This window comes from Papaver somniferum, chromosome 9 (assembly GCF_003573695.1).
Source record: "Papaver somniferum cultivar HN1 chromosome 9, ASM357369v1, whole genome shotgun sequence".
NCBI lineage: Eukaryota > Viridiplantae > Streptophyta > Magnoliopsida > Ranunculales > Papaveraceae > Papaver > Papaver somniferum.
Genome location: NC_039366.1, coordinates 137,161,779 through 137,188,229, shown reverse-complemented (window position 1 = coordinate 137,188,229; position 26,451 = coordinate 137,161,779). Strand labels below are relative to the sequence as shown.

General features: G+C 37.0%; 1 protein-coding gene across 4 annotated transcripts; it reads right to left on the bottom strand.

Annotated features, from left to right (window-relative positions):
* Positions 1-19,671: 19,671 nt before the first annotated feature.
* LOC113309845 (N-terminal acetyltransferase B complex auxiliary subunit NAA25-like) lies at positions 19,672-26,451 on the bottom strand. 4 transcript variants are annotated; one of them, XM_026558364.1, is made up of 15 exons: positions 26,298-26,451; positions 25,373-25,570; positions 25,140-25,296; positions 24,855-25,033; positions 24,666-24,752; positions 24,327-24,462; positions 24,142-24,242; positions 23,735-23,805; positions 23,302-23,568; positions 22,792-22,991; positions 22,532-22,650; positions 22,155-22,232; positions 21,959-22,033; positions 21,642-21,834; positions 21,309-21,400 (listed from the first exon to the last, which is right to left on the bottom strand). In XM_026558364.1, the coding sequence occupies exons 2-13, from the start codon at positions 25,538-25,540 to the stop codon at positions 21,962-21,964; spliced, it is 1,635 nt and encodes a 544-aa protein (XP_026414149.1). In that variant the 5' UTR covers positions 25,541-25,570; positions 26,298-26,451; the 3' UTR covers positions 21,309-21,400; positions 21,642-21,834; positions 21,959-21,961. The 4 variants fall into 4 exon arrangements, with proteins under 4 accessions (XP_026414152.1, XP_026414151.1, XP_026414149.1 ...); XM_026558365.1 differs by having other exon boundaries at positions 23,302-23,529; XM_026558367.1 differs by lacking the exons at positions 22,532-22,650; positions 22,792-22,991; positions 23,302-23,568; ... (6 more) ...; positions 25,373-25,570; positions 26,298-26,451 and adding exons at positions 19,672-20,664; positions 20,817-20,863; positions 21,043-21,169 and having other exon boundaries at positions 21,281-21,400; positions 22,155-22,228.

Sequence of the window (26,451 nt, the reverse complement as noted above, 5' to 3'; positions counted from 1 at the left end):
CAAAAGCGTCTGCGAGTCTATTATCCTTTCTTGAAATGTGCCTCCATTTTATTTTTGGGATTTTCGCTGACAATTCTTCAACCAGCTTCTTGTATTTCTTCAATGATGGTTCATTTGTAGTATACTCTCCTTTTATTTGGCGAATAACTAGCTGCGAATCACTAGTGATCCTGGCATTTTCTAGTTTCATTTCTATTGCGAATTTTAAGGCATGTATCACAGCTTCATATTCTGTTTCATTATTAGTGGATGCAAATTCCAATCTGAATGAAAAATCCATCTTTATTCCTTCTGGCGAAATTAAAACAATTCCAACTCCATTTCCTTCTCCATTTGATGATCCATCTACCAATATTTCCCATCTATTTGGTTCTATTAATAAATCTTTTGGATCTCCATGCCCTTCTTCTACATCCATCATTTTTTCTACTGCTTCATCTTCTTCTAAAGGAAATTCTGCCAAGAAATCAGCAACAACTTGTGATTTTGGTGAAGACAAAATTTCATATTTAATATCAAAGTGGCCTACTTGTGCATTCCATCTCTCCACCCTTCCTGATCTTTTAGAATTCTTCATCACCGATTCAATTGGTACTTTTGTTAATACCTTTATCTTGTGTGCTTGAAAGTATATGCGGAGCTTAAATGATGCATAAACTAATGCTAAGATTAACTTTTCAATCTTTGAGTAATTCTTCTCGGCAGTATTAAAAGTTTTGCTAATGTAATAAATGGGTTTCTCCACTCCTGCGTCTACTTGCAATAACACAACACTTAATGCATGTGACGTTGTCGCAAGGTAGATTAATAATTCTTCTCCTGGTTCTGCTTTTTGTAAAATAGTTGTATTCATAAGATGTTCTTTGATTCCTTGAAAAGTCTTTTCACATTCGTCACTCCATTTAAATTTTTCACCCTTCTTGAGTATATCGAAAAAATATTTGCATTTGTCTGATGATCGCGAAATGAATCTCCCCAGCGAAGCTAGAATCCCATTCAACTTCTGTACATCTTTTTATTGTTGTTGGTGTTGGCATGTCACGAACTGCTTGCACTTTTTCTGGATCAACCTGTATTCCTTCCTTTGATACAATGTAGCCTAAAAATTTTCCCGATGCAACTCCAATAGTACACTTCTCAGGATTCAATTTAATGTTATATTGCCGCATTTGTTCAAAAATCTCCCTCAAGTCTTGTACATGGTCTTTAGCTTCTTTAATCTTTACTAACATGTCGTCCATGTATACTTCTAATGTTTTATGTATCCATTTTGCGAACACCTTCTCTACCATTCTTTGATATGTCGCACCCGCATTTCGCAGACCAAATGGCATTTTCATGTAACAATATAAACCTCTAGGGGCAAAGAAAGCAGTATGTTCTTGATATTCTTCAGCGAGAGGGATTTGGTTATACCCTTTGTATCCATCTAAAGATGATACCCTATCGTTTGCCGCTGCGGATTCTACCATTTGAGGAATATCTGGTAGCGGAAAACTGTCTTTGGGGCAAGCTTTGTTTAAATCAGTGAAATCTATGCAAATCCTGATTCCTTTGTTTTTCTTTGGGACAATGACCATATTCGCTATCCATTCTGGGTATTTAGCTTCTCTTATGATTCCCGCATCAAGCATTTTCTGTAGTTCTTCTTCTATTTGGGAATGGTAAGTTGTTGCAATTTTTCTTATTCTCTGTTTAAATGGTCTCACATTTTTGTTAATCTCCAACTTGTGGCATGCAATTGATGGATCTATTCCCAGTATCTCATCCATGCTTCCTGCGAAAACATCTTTATATTCTCGGAACAAGTTAACAGTTCTTTCTTCTTCTTCCTTATCCATTTTGGTTCCAATTCTCAATATTAGAGGTTCCTCTATAGTCCCAACGTTTATTTCTTTTGTTGGTTCTACAGCAGTGTAACTGGGTTTAGGTTCTCCCATTGGTGTTGGTTCTTTTATTGTTTTCATAGGCTCTTCTCCTTCTTCCGAAATTTCGCTGGGTATTCCTTTGCCTTCTTTTTCCCTTAACATATATACTCTAAATTCTTCTTCTTTCTTTGCTTCCTTTGCCAATTTTATGCGAAATTGCTTCTTTTTCGCTTGTCCTTCATAATGTTTTACTTCAATCTGATGACATAATTTCGCATTGTCAACATCTCCGCTGATTTCACCTATTCCATTTGGAGTGGGGAATTTAATACATTGATGCAACGTTGATACCACAACTTTTATCGCATGTATCCATGATCTTCCTAATAACATATTATATGGTGATTCCATATCCACTACGCACAATGTTACATGTGTTTCGATTTCTCCAAGTGGAATTCGTACCACTATCTCTCCTTTAGGTTTTGTTGTGGATTTTCCGAAGCCGTGAACAAAATATGTTGAACTGGACATTTCTTCATCTTTAAATCCCATTCCCCGGAATGCGTGATAAAATATTATATCAACTGAACTTCCTGTATCGATTAAAGTTTTGTTCAACATCCATTCTCCTGTGGATTTTATTGTTATCTCCTTCTCTTTTCGTGTAATAGGCACTGTGATGACCAATGGAGACGTGTGATTCAAATTTTCCTTTGGTATTTCTTCCGCCATGAATGCAATTTTTTGCTTTTCCCAATCTTTCAAGGGTGATGTTTTTTATACCGCCATAACTTTCCTTCCTTCAAAATTTCGTTTATGTATTCTTCCTTTGATGTTTTCATGGAATTCATTAATCATCGTTTTTGTTACCATATTACACTCCAATCTTTTGCCATTTTCATTAATTCTATTCATTTTTATTCTAACTGATTTACTAATTTATTTTAATCACTTTCTTGACTTGAATATTCTCAATCAACAATCTTCAACTTTCGATCTTCGGTTCCCTGTTTCTGGCGTCATTATGTAGTTGCAGGAAATCCTACACTACACCACTCATATGATTTCATTGATGATCAGCTCATGTTTAGGTTTCTACTCTTAATTTTATTGATTAAATTTTGAATGTTCTTACAAGAAAGATAAAGAAGTCAAGAATGATCTCTGCTCTGAACTTTCTCTTTCCTATTTACTTATTTCTTACTCAAAAAAGATCTCTCCTTCTCTTTACAACTCGAATGACTATTTATAGGGAAATACATAGTGGATGACAGCTAATCTGTCCTTCATTTTCGGATATGGCTTGCGAAATTCTCGCAACCTTACAAATGTTAATTTCGCAAGTTCTCTAATTTTCGCAGGACCATCACATCTTTCTCATGATCCTAGCTGACGTCATTTGTTATATTCTTCCTGAAATTGTTCTGCGACGCTATTGTGCTGTGTTATTGATAATTTCGCTAAGACATTATTGTTGCGAGATTCTGATCCTACAAAAGATTTCCTACTAGTTGTGATGACATCTGAACTGGTAGATTGTTTTCATGATCAACAACATGAAAGCATGTTATGGAAACATGATTCAACTCAGGAATATTGCACTTCTCAACTTCATCAACCTTGTTGCTTTCATCCATTGTGTACACACAAAAAGAATCCAGTAGAATCTTTTGACCTTATGGAACACTGTATTTAAAGATGTTCTAAGAAACCCTAGGAACCATGACGTTCGTGTGGGTCCGGTATGTGTACTCGGTCAATCACACATGTGAGACCCGGAAAAGGAGAAGCACAATTATGCAAAGAAAATTGCCGAGAGACAGACACCCGGAGAAGGGATGAAGGAACACGAGGACTAGAGAAGAAATTAGAACTCTGGAAAGAAAGTTAGACTGAGCTCTACGAGAGACTACACTATGCTATATTTTTTTTTCTTTAATCCATTATTTTACATAAAATTCTCCTAATGCATCAAACAGTAGTACATATTTCCCAAAACAATTGTTCAGTCCAAAGGACAAGAGATGCAAGGACTTCAGTACACCACATGGAGGCAAGATTTAGAAACTAGACTCCATATAGAAATAACCCCATACATACAGAACACATATTGTATGACCTTTGGCGAAAGGATCAAACCCAAAAAATGGTTCCCATCTATTTATATACAGGGATAACATGGTACTTAGAAAATCAACTTAATGGAACTCACTGAAAAGGAATCATCTAGCTTCCCATGGTGCTTGCATATATGAAGGGAGATTTTTTTTATAAGATTTAGTTTATAATAAGAGGTTATGTAACTCTATAATATGATTAAAAGATGCTCGATATATCTTTGGCACATATGAAAAAGACATCTAAATTCAAATACAGGATACCCAAGAGTTATAAAATCCAATCGCTCTGTACTATAAGATCAAAGTAAACATGTTGGAAACAATGATCAAATAAAAACGCAAATCTTCACCGGACGCTAGCAGTCTACAAATCCATTAAAAACCTAGAAATGATGCAAGATCTTTCCGCTCTCCAAAACCTAAAAATATATCCACATTTCACATGAGTTAAACTCGCAGCAAGTTCTCTAAGGGCTCCACGTTAAAACAAGAATATGCCAATAATGTAAACATGGTGAAATTTAGCGAATCATTCAGTAACCTAAGCATTATAGGAAATTGATACAAACATATGAACAACGAAGATTAAACGAAGGAAACGTAGGTGAACTTAAATAGCAGTGACAATCCTAACCAAAATTAATGAAAATGACTCAAAATACATCCCTATACATAAATATAAACTTCGTGAATATACCCCTATTATATATATGTAAATGGAACTTGGGGAATTATCCCATATATAATAACCTTCAGTTGCATAGTGTAATTAATACCAAAAGGCAAGGAGGCTTATGCGAGACCCAAGGTTAAACAACTCAAAATACAAAATTCGTCTCCATTGACATAAAACCCAGTAAGATTGACATAGAACCCAGGAACAAAGAGTTTTGAAACATACTTAATTAAACAATAGGAATTGTATCAGAGTAATTGCACAATATATGAATCGTTATCGAGAGATCAATCTTGTCACGAACACGACTTACAGCGAACAACTAGCATCATGTGTTAGTGACTCATATCCAAGAAAGATAATGGAAAAAAAAATCAACTTATCTCGCATGAAAAATAACTGCAGCTGGAAAGACTAACATCGTGATGTGCACATATAATAATCCCTTAAATCATAAACTAGAACCCCATAGTTCAAATGTTGTATCAAATTTGTGCATAATTTTGTACTGGCCGAACTCCCTTAAACTACTGATTAATGGGTAATCTATGGATCGTTGGTATCCTTCTTAGGTTTCCCATGTTTTAATTTGCCCACATCATCAACTCCAGAATCAAATGCATACTTCAGTTCCAAATACTAACTAAGCAAACCAAAATATGTTTTGAAACTAATCTAACCTAAATGCCGATAAAAAAAAGGTCTAACCTAAATAAACTTTGAAACTACAGAACTCTCTCATTTTTCAATTTTTTTATTTTGTAAGTTTTGAAAGAATTTAAATTTCTTTTTCTTAATTTGTGTTGGTGTGCTAGTGATTCTTCTGTCGGTGCTCCGAAAGTGCATATTTAAAACTCTAGTTTTAAAATACCAAGAAATCAACAAACCCTATGCATAAAAACATAAAAAAATAAGTAAACTCTATTTCTAAAACACCGAAAACATCAAAAATTAAAGAATCGTACCTCAAATTGGGTTAGAAGCGAGGATTTTAGAGGAATTGAGAGTTTTTTTCTGGTTCTTTGTCAAACGATTTTAGAGGTTTTCCAAAAACCGGGGTTTCTGTAGTTGTTTACTCTTATCGTTTAAATACTTTCATTTCATCCAACTATGCAGCTTACTGTAATACAAGTTTGCTGACTTTATCATACCCAAACGTGGCTATGCATAAAAAGTCAGGACCTTAGTGGTATCACAGTAATTAATCACTAACAGATGTCTATATATATCCATGAATCCTATTTTCATTTATTCTTTTATTTGGACGATATTTCTAGAATATTTTATGAAAATAGGGTTATTTTAGATAATTAAAACGATCATTATCCACACCATGAGAGATCAAAGAGGGGATGATTTCTTGATGGGAATCTAGATTGATATATATAAGGCTTTTGACAGAGCATAATGGCCCTTTTTTATGAAGACTATGAAGAGCCTAGGGTTCAATGAGATGCAGTGCAAATCTGGTTTGCCACTGTTTAAGTATTGTTACAGATACGGTTATTCTCAACGGTGTTCCTTGTGGTATCTTCTCCATAACTAGAGGATTGAGGCAAGGGGATCCCCTGTCTCCGTACTTATTCATCATTTGCAAGGAAATGTTGTCCAGAACTTTCTCTAAAGCCGAAATAGAAAACACCATAAGTGGCATTAAGGTTAGTAATACAACCCCTCTTATCTCCCATTTGTTGTTTGTGGACGACCTTCTGGTTTTCACTAATGCCTACTCTCATACTTCTCATAACATTCTGGCTATATTTAACAAGTTTAGCAAGGTCTCAGGCCAACTAATAAATTTTGAGAAATCTGGCGTATTCTTTAGAACAAACACTCATCAAAGAAAGATTGATAATGTAACCAACATTCTAGTTGTCAAGAAAGTCTCCCTCAATGACAAATATCTAGGTTCACCACTTTTCACCCACACATCCAAAATTACTTCTTTCCAACATGTTCTAGACAAAATCGAAAACAAGCTTCAAGGTTGGATGACCAAAACTCTCAATACAGCTGGTAAGATAGTCATGATAAAAGCTAGTTCTACTATATTGTCCCCATATACCAAATGAACTGCTTTAGTGTTCCATGTGCTATCACCAAGAAGATCGACAAAGCTCAGAGAAATTTTCTATGGGGTAAACAGCAAGACCAACCTAGATAGGTTTGTTTAAAATCTTTGTCTTTTATATGCACCCCTAAAGCTTTTGGGGGGAGGGAATTTTGGATATGAAAACTTTCAATGCGACCATGTTAGCAAAGATAAACTGGAGATTGCTAAAGGAACCAAACGCTCTGTCGGCAACAGTGATAAAGGAGAAGTACTATCTAAATACGAGTTTGATGGACAAAAACGTCAATTTATCTCCTTCAGCCTCGTGGATTGTGAGAAATGGTGAAACTATTAATATTTGGGAAGACGACTGGATACCAGGATGCCAACTTTCAGATGCAACAAAATAATAAACCTTACACTAAGTTTAAAGGAGGAAGAATGGGAATGGGGCATAGATAAGCTGCACCAATGTTTTGAAAATGAAACAGTGAGTATAGTTATGATAATGCAGATAAAAAAAGAAGAAGAAGAGAATATACACCTATATGGAAACTAGAGAGGAACGGGAAATTTACAACAAAATCTTTGTACAACAATCTCAAATAGAAGGGCAATGAAAGCAGACAGAATGCTCGACAAGAATGGACCAGAATTTGGAGCCTTCAAACAAGCCCTAAATTTCAAACCTTTATCTGGAGGGTAAGTCATGATATCCTTATTTTAAATGAAAGAATTTCCAGAATCATAACTCACGTCAACCCAATTTGCCCTCTATGTGGAAAACGGGGAGAAACTCTCACACATCTCTTTATGTTTTGTGAGTTTTCATTTTTGATTTGTGGTTGGCTTGGTATTGATCACCTTCCTGGTAATGCTAGACAGCTCGATTTCAAATATTTGTGGAATTATTGGTTCCATATAAAAAATAATTGTCCAGAAATCATTGCCACAACCATGTGGGTAATCTGGAAGGTGAGATGTAGTTGGGTTTTTAGAACAGAGAAACTCAACATTACTAGTATACGAGAGAACATCATTTACTGGTACAATAGAAACTTGCAGGGAAATAAGGCAGGTGTCATAACCCATCCCATACGAATCATAAGAGCTAGTATCTTTGTTATTCCTGATGCTTTGAGTGTTAAACATTGGGTATTGTATTGATAAGAGTAAATTAGTGTTTGGGTCGTTAATTTTGGTAGGTATTAGTGTTTGGGTCGTAAATTTGTCTAGTTTAGTGTTTGGGTCGTTAGTCAATGTGGCCAACTGGCTATTTTGTTCAATCTGTCAGTTACAGTTAATTATTCAGTTAGTTAAATATTTACAAACTTTGCCACTTAAATGTTTTGCATCACCGGATTCACCACCACCTTTCTCTCGATTAAATCTCCCAACATTTTCAAACTGTCAAATCCTTTTTCTCTATAGCTTTACTCTTTTTTTTTTTTGCTTTACGTTTACTGTGTTTTACTCTTCTACATATCCAAATTGGATTACTGCCCCTGCTATCAAGTATCTTGTAACTTGAAGAAACTCATGAGTCAAATCTTGCTTTTAAGAGAAGAACTATTGAGAATTTTTACCAAACAGTTGGTATGCAGTACTGGTTGTGAAGAGAGGTGTTTGTTGTGGATGCTTGGCTCTTTTATAGCCCTGCAATTCAAGTAGGACTAACACCCAATATTCCTAATACTATCAGGAATCTAAAACAAGTCTTAATCTTTACCATTCATCAACAGAAATTGACGACATTGAAACCAAATTCAGTCCCATCTTCTAGCTGGTTTCCGTCCAAATCTTTACTAAATATCCCGAGAAAACAGATTTTTAACAGCTCTTGTAGTGTTCCTTGTTCATCTTCAGCACGAAACACTTCTTAAATCACAGCAGCCACACAGATGTTCTAAACAACTTCAGAATTTTAAATCTACCGATTTGAAATCCGAAGCTTATAACTATCATCAAAGGAACAATTAGAAATGATTGCTCCACTATAGAAAATACCGTTGATTATACTGTGGATTTTGACTGATGGAAGGAGAAGAGAAGAAGATGAGAAAATAAATAAAACCCTGGAGAAAGAGTTGTATTCCCCGTGATCCCATCTCCGACCGCACGCGTGCCATACCAGCAGCTTTCCCTAATGCAGCTCATTTTTTATGTACATTTCACATGCATGCTAATGTACGGCTGAATTGTAGAACTATTCTAAACCCGACACGTGCAAAGAAAGGGTAGCGGTCTAAAGAAGAGGAGGAGCGGGTTTCCAAGGTAACCAAGGAGGAGAAAGACAAGGAAAAGAAAGAAAGGCATCGGAATTCGGATATGGTTGAGTTTCGCAAAGGATTCGGAGGCGCTGACAATGTCATGCACTGAGGTTGTGTACAAGATGAATATGTACGTTTTTGTAACCGTTGGAACCCGGAGTTCGGGTCGACAAAGAGGTTGTTAGTAAGCTTCCCATTTCAATAAACAAACCTAATCAAATGCAGAATACAAAATACACTTGATGAAAACCATGTCTCTCGAAAGGATTGGTAAATATGATCGTTCAAATAATCGAAGATGAAAACCAGCAACAAATACCATGTCTTTCAAATTTAGCTGTCTGCTATCAACAAAAAATATTTGTGCACCAAATATAGTTGCAACCTTGGTTATTTGAAGCTACACATTTTTATATGTACACAAAAAGATTATCCGTCCTACTGTCGAAACTCTAGCTAATTCTGAACTTAGAAGGTTATAATTTCAAAACACATTTTTAAAGTTTCCTCTTTTTTAAAGCTCTCACATGGTTCTTCTTCGATTTGCAGATCATTAAAATCCTCGCGTTTTTAGGGGCCACTCAAAAAGATTTAGGGGCCAACAATAAAACAAAAAAGATCACCCAAAGGGAAAATGTAGCCAACCCTTATCTCGCGTTATTCGTAATGGCAAAATTACCCTTATATATTCGGAGGATATGATAACTTTTTTATCCTCCGATTTCAATCGGAAGACAAAAATTTATCCAGACTTCTGATTGTAGTCAGTGCAGTATTAGAATGATTTATGTTTCATTTTTTCCATTTCTTTTTCATTTTTGAGTTGTTAGAGTTATAGAGAAGAAGGTGAAGGAAAAAAGGGAAAACCCATTTTATCACTACAAAAATGGATGGATATGAAGAAGAATGTGAGAATCATGGCGAAGACGATTTGGGGTATATGTTGAATGATCCAAACTTTTGTGGAGAGGAAAACCTAGACGACCCTTTCATGGAAGAAAATGGAGAATCGCCTGATATTGAAGCTAACGATGCATGTAAAACACAGGTATTGTGTTAAGAAACTCAAATACTCGATTTGCATGCGTTTGTGTGCTTTTGTAAACAAGAAATACCGATTATTGCATGCATTGAATGCCATGAACTACCCAGATTCGGTAGATATTTTCTCGAATAAACTTACGAATGTAACACACTGAGTACCAAATATGTATATTCGGTAGTTCCAAGATAGTAGTTTACTGCCGAATATGAGAAAAAACCCCAAATTGGTTTTCCAAAAAAATCTACATTCGGTAGTTATGTAGAGTTATTTACCCCCGAATGGCCCCAAAAACGAATTCCTCAAAAAATTTCAAAACTCAGTATTCTTATCCTTTACAATCGGTAATAGTTTAACATTATTTGACTGCCGAATATAATAGTGGCCTCAAAATAAAATTTCCGAAAACTTGAAAATCGGATGTTTATCTATTAAAGTTATCTCCCGGTTATTTATATTCGGTTGTTTTACTATATATTTTAGCTTCCGATTATATCATTTTTTGCACTCAGTAAACTATGTACATTCATTTGCATAAATCGGGTGTTTTGGGTAACCGATAGGATTCCGAATATAGTATATTCGGCAGTTTGACTTATTTAATAACCTCCGATTATTGTATAATAATTTGTTGCTTTCATATGCAGGCCGTTGAAGAGTTTGTTGATGATTTCTATTTGAGGCCCGACACTTCCCTATACTATGCAAACGATTTGGTATACTCATTACTACTTTTCTTTTTTTTCAAAATTTATATGTTAAATGGTTATGCTTATTAGATTTGTTTTGTTTTATGCACGTTTAGACATTTGGAAGTAAGAAGGAGGCAAAGGAATGGCTTATGAACAAGGCAAAAGATAACATGTGCGTGGTAGTTCAAAATAATCATGTTAGTGACACTCGATTTGAAATGATTTGTGAGCGAGGTGGGACGCGAAAGAGTCACGAGGGAAAGAATAGTAAGTACGTACGGAAGACGAATAGGAAATACCGAAGCAATACCAAGAAGATAGGATGCCCATTTAAGATTGTCTTCTATAAGCCCGATGGTATTAAAGGTAAAGAGTATAAAATGTATAAAGTTGATAACGGTTGTCACAACCATGATGATCCGTTGGATTTAATTGGACATGTAATGGTTGCCAAGTTAAAACCACATCAAATGCGGTGAGGTCTATGCGGATCCAAAAAGCGAGTGCGATCTTAAGTAAAATAAAGGCGGACGACCCCGACAACTTGTCTTCTTTGTCTACAATTAAGTCGGCCCTAGATACGATCAAAAGGACTGAATGGGATGGTAGTAGAACGGTCATGCAAAATCGGAGTGGTTAGCGGAGTTACACGGCTACACCTTGAGAAGGGAAGAAAAGGATGGTATAGTGGTTCGTATTTTCTTGGCACATCCCGAAATGATCCAATTGGCTCAATGCTTTCATCAAATTTTGTTGATAGATGCTACTTATAAGACAAACAAGTATAACATGCCGTTGTTGAACATTGTTGCCATACTTCGGACAAAAACACGTTTACGATTGCATGGGGTTTAATGGATCATGAGAACAATGTGAGTTTCATTTGGATGTTGGAGACGTTGAGGTCCATTTATAACGGTGATAATTTTCCAAGGGTTATTGTAACGATAACGATCAAGCCTTAATGCATGCAATAGCGGTAGTGTTTCCGGAAGCCCAAAACTTGCAATGTACGTGGCACATTCAATGCAATCTCAAAACCAATTGCCATCATCATTTCCAAGATAAAAGACCAGGGAATGGTACCAAGAGGTCAAAGGAAGAGGATGAGCGCATTAGTAAATTAACCGTGGAAGAACGTAAGGAAGAGGATAGGTTATTTGAAGAAAAGTGGAAGGAGGATGGAATTATTTGGAAAATGTTCATGAAAGCATGGGACAAAATCGTTTGGTCGATGACCGAGGAAATTTACGAATGTAACTTGAAGAAATTTGAGGATGAATACCGCACGGACTACCCAAAACCGGTTGAGTATTGTAAAAAACAATGGTTAACGATTAAGGAGAGGTTTGTGTTTGCATGGACATATGAATATCGTAACTTCAAGAACGAGGCGACAAGCATTGCGGAGGGGTCTCATGGTCGACTAAAGAAAATACTAATTGGTAGTCAAAATGGAGTTGTGTCGATGCAAGAAGCAATCCATGAATTCACCAATAGTGATCTCGTAAAGATTGGGAAATGTATGCAATTTAGTGTACACCAATTCCCGATGGAACATATTAAGGAAAAATTGCTTCTAAGGGGAGTTGTTCATAAAGTTTCAAGATGGGCAATAAATCGCATGATGAAACAATTGAAGTTATATAAAACTTATGATGACGAGAATACGGTTTGTGTTTGCAAGGATATGATAGGTATTGGACTCTCGTGTCGTCATAAGTTGGGTAGGTATGTTGAAGTGATTGACATCAATGATATTCATCCATTTTGGAAGCAATTAAATTTCACTCCGAACACCCCGGTAGTTGATGGTCCGTCTTTCTTTGAGTCGGAATTGTGTGCACGAATAGCCGAGTGTTACGCTACATCAAACGGCACCAAAAAGCAAATATTGATGCATAATTTGGAGGAAGCCCTTCACCCTTGTTTAAGGGAGGTTGATGAACCTATTAAGCAAAAGAACACTAGTAGGCCGAACACCGAAGTGTCGAGGACCATCCAAAGAAAAGAGTTGAAGGAGTATTTGTCTAATAAAAGAATATTGTCTAGGCACGAGCGCTCGGAAGCGGAATTTGAAGATGAGCCGGAACCTAAGAAAATAGGTCGTCCAAGAAATGATCAAAGTGGACCAACCACCCGACAAGTAAGACCAAAAATCTCTACAGAGCCTTCTCAAGTAAGTCAACCCAATGTTGTCGAAGAAGTTGTTGAGCAAATGAACGCCTCGCAACAAACCCAACCAGTGGAAATTCTTACTATAAAAGAGGACAAAGGTACTCTTCGTTTCCCTGGAGATCTTAAAGGAAGACCAAATCGATCCACATATACAATATACAAAGAGTATTTGTAACAACTCCCTCCACTTATCATTCCATTTGTTTTGTCGACTGACGAGGTTGATGGGGATGGAAATTGTGGGTTTCACATTGCTACGGAACAAATGGGTTACTTTAGAGAGGCGGATATCGAAGATGTCACCCAATGCCAATATTTAAGAAATAAGATGGCGGTACAACTAGTGAAGGACAAGGGTTTTTATATGGAGATGATGAGGCGAGGAGATAGATACGACAAAGAACAAGAGTTCAAAGACTTAGTTGCGCGTGTGAAGTGCCGAAAGGGATTGAAGACAATCGGATCCAAGTATTTGATGACAATTCCTAAATTTGGATATCTCCTAGCGGACGTTTTGAATTGCGTGGTACATTTCTTTGTTCCTCCTATGTATGGACTTAACATGACGTTTGCACCCACAAGAACGGCTTGCGACGAGTCGGTTAAAGATAGAAGAATCGTAATGGCATTTTTGAATGAAATGCATTTTATCGGTTTAAGAGTAAAGAAAGATTGTCCGTTACCTCCGTTGAGTAAGTGGCACGATTACTTCCCGATGAACCATTGCAAGGATTGGGTGAAACAATATGAGTCCAACATGGTTGATTGGGATCGCGTTATGGACAACAACTTTCCCGCTGAGTTACTCGAATTGATCCCCTCGGATGATGACGATGTTTGATCGTTTTTTTTTCGAACATGTAATTTGTACAAGTTTTTTGGAAATTTTTTTGTGAATGTATATGATTTAATCGGTGGCAATATTATAATCGGTTGGTAATGATACACGTTTTGATTCCGAATGTAGGAATCGGGCTCTTTGATACACGATTTGATTCCGAATATTATAATTGGTTGGTAATGATACATGTTTTGATTCTGAATATTATAATTGGTAGAACACTTAAATATCTATCTACCGATTTGGTGGGTATTTCGAGGCACGGCTATAATTTTTTTTGAAACTATGTAATCGGAACAACAGTATTATAACACTTCAATCCGACTAATCATATTCGGGAATTCCATATTTTATCAAACCGCCGATTAATATTAAAAATTTTAATTTACAGCACTCAAACATCACATGTTATTCTTTTTCCCAGTCCGAGATGCAACAATCAACGCGGCTTCGAAATGTAGAAACGACTCTCCTCTCCACTTAGAATAAGCATCTTGTGCCGCAAACCTGTCGTCTATGTGCCTAGCAAGAATACGGTTGTACTCGGTGCACAATTTTATAACATGGTGCACCCTTGAAGAAACATGGGATGGTTCATAATTGTGCCGTGGCTTCTTGTACTTACCAACAAAAGGACCCAATGAAACGTTAATCCAAAATATACGATCGTCCTGCTGTTCTTTGGGTATATCTTTCACAATGTAATAATTTTTTATCCATTCGGTCTCTTCCTCAACTTGTTTTAATCTTTCTCTATGATGGAATTGTTCTTCACCTCGCTTCTTAGCCTTGATTTCCTCTTCCTCCTCCTTCGTTGCCACTAACGATGGTTTAATTTTTTGAGGTTGTTTGTTCCATTTTTGTATTTCTTCTTCCATTGCTGCAATTGATGTAGTTGTTCGCTTGCATCTCCGAAGTATGTTGTCGATTGATGATGAACTTGCCATTGAAAAGGTTTTGCATTCTAATTTTTTACTCAATAATAACTGAGAGGGGTTACCCTCCTTATATAGATTAGAGTTCCAACGGCTCTAATTTTTGAAAATATGGCCGTTGAGGTTTCTGAAAATATGGCCGTTGAGGTTTCGTATCAATGATGCACTACAATCGAGTGCTAACGATACACGTATTCCCTCCGAACAAGACATTCGGTAGCGAACTTAAATTTTTATCTACCGATTAGGTTGGTATTTCTAAAAACGACTATATTATTCGGAGGATAAAAATTTTTTTAAAGTCCCGAATGTACGATGGCCCAAAAATCAGAATTTTGAACTTGAAATAACCGGAAGTTAACTTAGTTACCCAAACTTCCGAATATGGGTTGTCTAACCTTCTATATTGGCCCTTGGAACCACCGAGAGCCCTGGCATGGTTTGTTTTGAACTTGTAATATTCGGAGGATAATTGTTTTTTGTAAAGTCTCGAATGTACGATGGCCCAAAAATCAGAATTTGGGAAAAACTGATACTTTTCGAATTTGGAACTTGCAATAATCAGAAGTCAACTCAGTTACCCAAACTTCCGAATATGGGTTGTATAACCTTCTATATTGACCCTTGGAACCACCTAGAGCCATGGCATGGTTTGTTTTGAACTTGTAATATTCGGAGGATAATTGTTTTTTGTAAAGTCCCGAATGTACGATGGTCCAAAAATCAGAATTTGGGAAAAACTGATACTTTTCAAATTTTGAACTTGAAATAATCGGAATTTAACTTAGTTACCCAAACTTCCGAATATGGGTTGTCTAACCTTCTATATTGGCCCTTGGAACCACCTAGAGCCATGGCATGGTTTGTTTTGAACTTGTAATATTCGGAGGATAATTATTTTTTGTAAAGTCTCGAATGTACGATGGCCCAAAAATCAGAATTTGGGAAAAACTGATACTTTTCAAATTTTGAACTTGAAATAATCGGAAGTTAACTTAGTTACCCAAACTTCCGAATATGGGTTGTCTAACCTTCTATATTGGCCCTTGGAACCACCTAGAGTCATGGCATGGTTTGTTTTGAACTTGTAATATTCGGAGGATAATTTTTTTTTAAAGTCCCGAATGTACGATGGCCCAAAAATCAGAATTTGGGAAAACTGATATTTTTCAAATTTTTGAACTTGAAATAATCGGAAGTTAACTTAGTTACCCAAATTTCCGAATATGGGTTGTCTAACCTTCTATATTGGCCCTTGGAACCACCTAGAGCCATGGCATGGTTTGTTTTGAACTTGTAATATTCGGAGGATAATTTTTTTTTAAAGTCCCGAATGTACGATGGCCCAAAAATCAGAATTTGGGAAAAACTGATACTTTTCAAATTTTGAACTTGAAATAATCGGAAGTTAACTTAGTTACCCAAACTTCCGAATATGGGTTGTCTAACAACACAAATCATTGTCATTTGAACTTGTCTAACTTAGTTAACCAAACTTCCGAATGTACAACACAAATCATTGTCATTTATCTGCTCTTCTTTACTTTACGACCGTGACTACCTCCCAAACCTGCAAGACCACGGGTTTGAGCACCTTCAGTTGGAGCACCTTCAGCGCTCGATGAAGCTCGATTTCTTTTACCCGTCTTTGATACTGCCACCTTGGGCGGATGCCTCTTCGTGACTTTCTCCCCAAACTGGGCAGCATAATCTTCTCTATCCATATTATCAACTAGAGCTCTAGCCTCTTTGATCTTCTCAGTTGGCATGGGATCTCCGCTCTTCAGGCATGCAGTTAACATTTTGGAAACACGCTTGAACCTATTCACATGTTTTTTATACGTAATGACATAACATCAAACGGTAATTACCTAAGATTTATAGGAATAATATAAAATGAACAAAAATATAAGAACACGCACCAGTCTATCATAACCAGTTTGTTTGTCTTTGATGATACAATTATAACTTGAACCCGCCGCAGTAGTGTTGGATTTGATTTCACGGATAACCAAAGGATGTGATACCTTTTTATACCAACTCATATAGTCTAGAGAATTTTCATCACCTCGGGTGGTTCGTCTAGCAGTGTCGATAATGAACTCATTCCTCTTATCCCAGTTATCAAGAACAGTAGGTGGGCCTGTGTGAACAATCGTGAGATTATCACCACTAGAAGAGCACAACTCCAACTCCAATTTGTAGTAATCCCCCATTTTCTCCACAGGTTGATGTTGTATATACCCGTGTTATCGCATCACCCTAGAGGGGTTATACATCACATATCCTGTGGGGTGCCACAATGGTCCAAAATAAAGGGACAAGTCCGACCGAACATTTATATGCCCACTGGCTCGATCTTCCTTGTATGGGTCAAAGCATACGTCTGAGGCCTTCAATTGGTCCAAAATCTCCCTCATGCGAATCAACTGCTGCTCTTTTGTCCTAGAACGGTTGTCTTCAAATATATACTTTGTTCCTCTAGGAGTACCTTTGCACCACCCCGGGTTCTCTCCGGCCAACTTCAGGATAGGGAAGTGGTCATAGATCCATGCCTATATAGATAAGAAACCAAGTTTTAGTAAATAGATTGTGCATATTCGGTAGTAATTTCCAAACATTATTTCCGATTATATATAATCGGAAATAAAATTGAGTACCTATCCACCGAATACCAAACATTCGGAAACAGATATGGATCATTTCCTAACGAATATGCGTCATTTGGAGTTCAGTAACCTATAGTTTTTCTGGCCTGTATATTCGGTAGTAATATCAAAAGAATATTTCCGATTATATATAATCGGAAATAAAACTGAGTACCTAGCCACCGAATAACCAACATTCGGAAAAATAAATGGATCATTACCTATCGAATATGCGTCATTTGGAGTTCAGTAACCTATAGTTTTTCTGGCCTGTATATTCGGTAGTAATACCAAAAGAATATTTCCGATTATATATAATCGGAAATAAAACTGAGTACCTAGCCACCGAATAACCAACATTCGGAAAAAGAGATGGATCATTTCCTACCGAATATGCGTCATTTGGAGTTATGAATATGCATCATATGTATTGTCTACCGAATAACTATAGAGTGAGTTATAGAGTTAAAGAAAAAACCTGCAATAGAGCCACGTTCCCGGCAACTTGGCAGGTTCCTAGCCTCGAAGCCTTTCTCAACTCTTCCATCAAGAATGCTAGGCATGCCGTGTCCCAAGAATAGTCACCGACTTCATGGAGAGGATCCAAAAGTTGTATAAGGTTGGCGTCGATCCGGTTGCCAGAAGTATTGGGGAATATGATACATCCCAATACACAAAGGAGATATGTGGTGGCAGCGTGGTTCACTTGCTCATCAGTTAACGTTCCATTCTTTTCCTTCTCCAATGTGCCTCGAAACATATTCATCAAAGCTGTAATGTTAATCTGTCTTGTTATGTAACTTGCATGCCTCCTAAACTATGTTGTTGTTGTCTCTTCATCCCAACCTAAGCACTTTTTAGTTAGAGCATAAAGTTGTGCCCAACTTAACTGCTTTGTGTAGTTAAATTTCACAGTTGTGCCTTGGTCGGGAAGGTTAAGAATCTGCACAACATCATCCGGAGTAATCGTCATCTCCCCAAACGGCATATGGAAAGTATCGGTCTCAGGATACATTCTCTCCACGAACGCCTATATGGCCACACGATCATTATGTTCCAACAATGAATTCTCGGCGGCATTAGCTAACCCCGAGTTTGCAACAATTGACTTGAACCTTTCACATTCACCGGATAAAGGCCACGCAAGCATTTTTGTTGGTGCGGCGGTAGGTTTGAGTAGACGGGCCGCATCTTGATGATCCTATTAAAGTACATAAAAAAATCCTTAATACAAATATTACGATATAACACATAGACAATACATTAATAAAAAATAGTAATTTTATTACCTCGGTTTCGTATATTTCTCTGGCCCATGAGTCTTTGTATCCAAATAGCAATTTTCCTCCAGCCGCCGGTAGCCCAAGGATTGTGCCTGCTGGAATACCCTTCTTCTTCAAGTGCTGAGGGACAAGATGTGATGCTTTCTTAGCAATATCCTTCTTTACACCATCTTTTCCTTTTTTGGCTTTTTGGGTACCACTTGGTTGTCCTTCTTCTTCTACTCTTGGCACTGGATCAACTGGTTCAACACTTGGTTCTGCACTTTGTTGAGCGGCTTGTTCAACACTTGGTTGCACCCCTTGTTGTTCTACACTTTGTTCAGCACTTGGGTTGCACTCCTTGTTGACTGCTTTCTTTGGCACTCCTTTCCCTCCTAGCACTAGCTGTCACTTTCTTCCTCCTTTCTCGACTTTGTCTAAACAATAAAGAAAGGAACAATATTTACAAACTATACAATCGGAAGACAAAGTATGGAAATATAACCCGAATGTACACATTCGGACGTAAGAAGACACGTACTGTTCTCGAATACAAAACAATCGAAAGCTAACTAAACATATTTACAACCGAATATGCATCAATTGGAGTTCAGAAGCTCTAAATTTTTCATCCTACACAATCGGAAGACAACGTACACAACTATAACCCGAATGAACAAATTCGGAAATATGAAGACACATATTTTTCCCGAATGCAAAACAATCGGAATATAACTAAACATGTTTATAACCGAATATTCATCAACTGGAGTTCAGAAACTCTGAAATTTTATCCTACACAATCGGAGGTATAAAACATTATATTGTCTTCCGAATAAATACTGGCCCCAAATGGGATTTTTCCTATATCAGAAATTTTGAGATTTTTTCAATATATATATATATATATTCGGTAGCGAGTGTACTTCTGAATACTGTGTGTCTACTTAAATATATTCGGAAGTCAAAAAATTCATTAAACTACCGATTATTACCAATTTGTATCCAGGAAGATATGGCCAACAATATTCGGCAGATAACCAACAAATATATCTCCCGAATACTGTCGATGTTCTTGAGAAATGAAGTTGCAACCTTGGTTAATTTGAAGCTACACATTTTTATATGTACACAAAAAGATTATTATCCGTCCTACTGTCGAAACTCTAGCTACTTCTGATTAGAAGGTTATAATTTCAAAACACATTTTTGAAGTTTCCTCTTTTTTAAAGCTCTCAGATGGTTCTTCGATTTGCAGATCATTAAAATCCCCTCCAAAGTCTTTCTCTGGGCTGACAATATCTCCCCTTTTACAGTTTTGCAGCTCCATTCTCTTTTTACATCTTGAATAGTAGGTAAATTTGAAGAGGCACACATTGTCTCTAGAATTTTGATAAACTGCCCTGGACCAGTCTCTTTTTCCTTGACTCCTGAAGATAGAAAATCCTGCCACCCAGTTGATGGAACGGCAAGCTCTTTATTCAATGCAGCTTCAATGCCATCTATTATTTTAGTGGACTCACCAATCAAACATTTAATTGACTGGATAAATGTATTGCCTATGAGTTCCTTGTTACTCCTCTTGAGATTCTTTGACTTGGACCCATAGAACTCGATACAGACCTCAAACAGAAGATTCATCCAGGCTAAAGGTTCTGCAACTATTTGAGACAAAAGTGCTAAATCATCTCCTCGAAAGCTTATCGGCAATTGCTTGTCCTCGAGCTTATCAGCTACGAACGTGGAAATCATCCGACTCACCATATCAAGTTGAACAGTATCTTCTGAGCTGAAGACCCCATAGGTCATCAAACTGATAATATCTACCTTTTCGTTCTCAAACGGCTTGCCCTCTGCAACTTTAGTAATCAAATCTAATGCTTCATCACGAGTCAGCTCAAGGCTTTCCAAATATTTATTATTAATCTCATGAAGCTTTAAAATTTTGTGGGAAGTATTAGAGAATACTTTCATCCCACATACTGGAGGAGACTGGAGAGCATAAGTGATCAGGCTAAGAAGCAGAGACCTCCTCTCAATAGTTCGAGACCAGTAACTTTTCCTTAACGATTCACACTGCCAAGAGAGAGATGATAAAAACATGATTTTGCAACATAAAAAGAAGAGGAACTGTTTTATGGTGTGTGCTCTTAAAGGTGCTTAAATTTGTTCTATTTGAATGCTACTAAATGTGAGCCTAGCATAAATATATAGAATATTACTAGTACCTGCATTTTTCGATTTTTGTAAACCACATTTTCACCATCAAATGTCCCTGTCATAAAGAACAAATGCAATCAACAACAACGACCTAAATAATTCCTTGCAAATGACACTGAAGCAAGGGATAATCTTGGATCTACTATTCTCTTCGATCTCGACAGACATGAAAACACTATTTGAAGAAAAATGAAAAGAAAAAAATGATGCCAAAAGCAAAAGAAAAATACCAACCTTTAAGGTGATTAACATTAGGAGTGGGTGTCCACCAAGGTCTTGATCGTGGGTCATCGTTCAAAGTCACAGATTTGCTCTTTTCAATAAACTGCTTCTGGAGTTCTTCACTCCAGGACTTCATCTCCTACAAATATTTTTTAATGCAACACATCAATTTACACTTTTTTTAATCCATGTAACACAAATTCTTCATTTTGTGGACCATCCAACATATTCCAACAGGAAGAATCCTAACCTTTAGTTTCCCAAACTTTTCTACTGAGTGCTTCACCTCTAATACCATGCTTTCAACTTCTGATATCACATACTGATGAGATGTCTTAAGCCGCCTCGTGAAATAACCCAACTTGATTGCCTAAAAGGTGATGAATAGTAAACAGAACTGGTATTAACAAGACACACAAGAAATAACACAAACATGCGCCCAGGTCATCAAAGTGTAAACTGTAAATGAAATACAGACAGCAATATGGGAAAAGGTAGTTGCTAGGGCTAGAGAAAGCTACATGTAACTAAAAATACTCCCAACCATGAAGTATCCAACCCCAGTATCCCATCACAAGAAAAAGAAAAAAAATGGAAGATAAATAACTTACAAGTGCGTGATCACCAGTGGCGTACGCGTCAAAGGTGCGTTCCCGTACATCAGAAAGATGGTGATCCATAAAACCTGAATAAAGGCGTAAGACGCCACCTAAATCTTCCAAATGTGGTGACGCCAACATTCCTGGCATTATATGCTCCCAGAATGTTTCCCATAGGATGTTATTTACATTCAGGGCTTGGTACCTATTCGAAAAGGAATAACTCAGCCAAGAGCAATAGATCCTAAAGTTGCAATACAGTCTAGATAGAACCACTAGACAACTTTTTCCAATTAATAATGGTTAAAAATGTTTTACAAAATACTAGCCTTTCAAGGGCCAAAGGTAGCGCGCCGATGTAAGTGTATAAGTGCATCAATGAAGTTGTGAACTGCCAACAGGATCTGCAGAACAAGAAAAATACAAAGGTGATGCTCATACATGAACACTAACATTAGAGTCCACCATCTGCACAAATGGATCCACGAAGATTATGAATAGAAGATGTGATGCCTGATATCTGACCTGTGGTTCTTCTGAGCCGAATTCCAGAACCATGATTGCTTCCACCAGGTAACCAACATTCTTGGTGCGCCAGAACAACTATCAACCATGCAACATAAATAAGTGAGAAGTAAACTTGAGGAAATAAAATGAAAACACTAATTAGTGGAAGAATTATTAAATGCGATGTAGCACAGCAAATATAGCAACACAAAGGTAGGAAATTATTAATCCCGCATACAAGATCAGCTTGACCTAATCACAGCAATCATGGTGAAGTACATAAAACTGTAACCAAGCTAGACCTAATCAGACACAAAGGCATAGTCCGTTTTAAACTTCTCTCCAAATCATATGGCATTTCAAAAACTAAAACGGGTGTTGGACTAAAGGAATACCTGCACCAGCGCATTACATGCCATGTAGAGATCTTGTCCCTCCCTGAAATCCAGGTACTCTTTGTATTGAAGATTTTTAACATACGTATCTCCTATCTTTAAATTTCTTGTTGCAATATCTAAGAAAATGGAAAGTTAATATGATATTCCAGGCATTAAAAACGAGATGGTAAATTATTCTGAATATAGAAGAAACTATTATATTCAAGAACTATGTTTAAATAGTGAACATCTAGATGATGAACTTAGAAGAGCCTCACCCTTGATAGATAACTCAAACGGGAACCCAAACCATTCTTCAATGCCAGAGAAGGTAATCGTTTTCAGAATACTATGCGACTCGTCATTATCCTCCCCAAGATATGTTTGAAGACACCCACATAATGTTCTCCTTTCTTCCAGGACCAAGACTTCGAGGAACTTCTCAATATCAGAGATGAAGGTAGGCAAGTGACCGAATCTGAACTCACAAAATTTTAAGTTAAGATGAAATGCAGTAAAATGCCAAAATTATGATTGTATCTTCATGGACAGCATACATGATAAGAGGAACATAAACACGACATGGCAAAACTGTCTCCTAAAACAAACATCTAGGCGGGTCACAGGTGAGTACCAAGATAAATTTGAGACAAATATACTACCCGCAGCTAGCAATTAAAACATAAATAAGCAAGAAATAGGGCTCCAATCAAGAGATTTTTGTTTTTCATATACTCTAAACCTTCTATACAGTGATCATTCGAAACGGTTACTAGTGAGAAAGAGACCTGTCAAAGTACTTGCAAATAGGCAACTGCATCCCATCATGCCTAATAACCCCGTCGAGAAATGATTTCCTGAACTCAATTTCGATATCTGCCCAGTAAGGGACAGTCGACTGCTGCAATTTTTTCACAAAAGCGGATGCAGTTTCTAATTTTTCTCTAGACAAAGGTCTTGGAAGAGCTTGATCATCTTCGGTCCTAGTAGACCACCTGCTGGCATCCTCCAACAAACTGTCCAGATAGTCTAAGAAGCACTTCCAATCATTAGTGCTGACACATTACAGAGAAAAGAAAGAGAGAAAAGTCAGACATCACAAGTACTCGATAGTTTCACTGTAATTATCATGCACAGTATGAACAACCATGCAAGAGCATTAGATGATTGTCACGGTGCAGAAGCGAACTCTATCGATAAAAATAAGATTCGCAAACATACCCCTTCTCGAGTAACCCCTGAAAGACCGCAGTAGCATCAGAATAATTCTTTTGAAGAGCAAGAAGCCGTCCCTGTCAACTCAAAGTCAAACAATAGAAAACGAAAAGTTAAGACTTCAAATCTGGTTAACACAAATTATTATCTCTGCTAGACACAACCTTCGCACAGGTTACAATCTAGCCCACCAGGCCTGTTGACTGTGAAGGAAAACCAGAACGATGCAAGAAAGCCTTTAGAAGTGACATTACTGGGTGCAGAAGTCTAAGACTCAAAAAAGCAAATCGGAACACACTTAAGCTTTTACTCTAGGATCATATGGAAAACAAAGTCTTCCCTACACAGCTCCTTATACGGATCAGCTGTTCAGCTAGATGACTACCTAAAATCTAGTTTGCCAAAACTCGTACCTTTATGCGTTGCGTCTCATCTTTAGGTGGCAACTTTTTGAGGATTTTAAGCGCATCGCTATATTCCTCCAGATTTTCTAGCATCGAAATGAAGAGAAGGGCTGCAAAAGAATTCAACAGCCATTTGCATAAGTGGCATTGATTAAATATGTTTCAGAAGATGAGTGAACTATAGAGGAGAATACCATCCGGTTCCTTCAGTTCAATTTTCTTAGACGACTCTTCAAAACAGGCTTTTGCTAGTTTAAGTAGTGACTCATCTGTTGATTCCAACTGTCTTGTTCTCTCATGAGGTTTAAGTAGTGCCGCCTCTCTTGGTACCTACCACAAGCCACAAAACAGGGTACCATCTCATGCACTATTTACAAAAACATTTTCAAGCCCTATTCCCCTGAGCCATATTTGAGAATATGTGTATAATAAACAAGCTACTGGACCCATACTTCTACTTGTGAACTAGCAGAAGAATGAACTTTTTCACCTTCAACTAACACAAATATAATCAAATTTAGTAGAGAACGAACCTGTTGAATATAACTACAAGCCTCCCAGAGTCTATGCTTTGCTAATTCTTCATTTGTTTGGGAAATCCTACGCAATATGCCTGCCGTCCGCAAAAAGCAAGAGAAGATCAAACATGGATATAAAACAAATAGTTGAGGTGTTTTACTTTCTTTTCTTATGTAAGACAAGAGGTCTTTGGATAGTCAAACCTTTCGCTGCGCAGGGTAATCACATTCATAGACATTACATCTGAAGAGACGCAATAACAGGAGCTCAATGTCCTTGTCTTTCTCATTCTCTGTCTCATTAACCTTGTCTTTCTCTTTCTTTTTCTTCTCTTCCTCTTTCTCATTAAGAAGCCGTGTATAGCAAGCAGCTAAGACATCAACTGCAGTATCCATCAAAAAAATACATATATATATACATTAGTCAGTAATATATAAAAAACAAGAGTGGAAATGAGTTTTCTAAAGAATTTGATTAGCTGTATTTACCACCATAACCTATACAGTTAAAAAGATAATGCACTAATCCATTGAAAGTATCATCTGGATCTTTGGCCAACTTATCAGCAACATCCATCGCGAGTTTCACGAGCTTTTGTTCCTCTAGAGGCCGTCCCATTCTTTTGTGAATATAGGCAAAGCATACCTAAAAGCGATAGACATTAAAACAGCAAACAAACATCAAGAAAACAGAACTCCACAAAATGGGTTAAAATTTTCACCTGCCAGGAAAGTGCTATCTCGAGTTTCTGCACAGCATCGATAGCCCGTTTGCACTTTTTTAGTAATTCAGCCTCCTCTAACAATGTTGAAGGTGGTGCAGCATATAAAACATCAGTCATCAGCTGGGTCATCTCTTGACTGATTACTTCATCCCCTGTCGTTACCATTGTTGAAGAAAAAGAAGAATCCTGCAACTCCTATAAAACAGAAGACCAAAACAAGATAAATTAGTAAAGTATCAAACTTTCATAATCAAGCAATCCCATGCAAAGCACAAACGCATGTGAATGCTGTGGACTCAAAAACCAGAATTTTTTTACATAATCATAAAATGCTATAAATCCATTTCTCCAGAGTATTAATCTCCAAAACCAACATTTTATCCCACTGACTTCTCAAAAAAAACTATACTAAAAATGTTCACCTACCAAATTCACTGAAAACCCAGAAACAACATTATGTCAAGCACAGGATCAAAAAGAATGCTTGATGTCCAGCACAGATTTCACAAGCCAATAATTTTAGAACAATATACTCTCTACAATTCTAGAACAAATATACAGCACTGGATTATGTACAAAACCTATTTCTATCATGAACCCTGGAATTTAATAATAATTTACATAACTAACTTAAATTGTCAAATCTGCCCTAAGACAAACACCAAGCAAACTTGCCTCAACTTCGGCACAAGTTGAAATCCAAATTAAGCCTTGATATAATTTTTTCTACTGCCTATTTCCTTCCCTTCTAATTTTCTTTCACTTAACACGATTAAGAAAACGAAACCCTTTCTTTCTAAAATCTCTTATAGAAAAAACAAATAAAAATATATTGAAACCCTAGCATCAAAATCAGATCTCTCATTATTATCTTATAAAGAAAACCCAAAATAGTTAGACGGAGAAAGAAGACCGGACTGACCTAGATGATTATGGAGGATGGAGAAAGAAGAAGAAGTTGTTGTGCAGATGGTGAGGGGTAGTGGTGCTGAGAGCCTCTCTCTTAAGGGTCGAGTGAAAAACGAAGAAGAAGTGATGAGAGACTATAAGTTTTAGGGTTATGGCTTGGACTGACC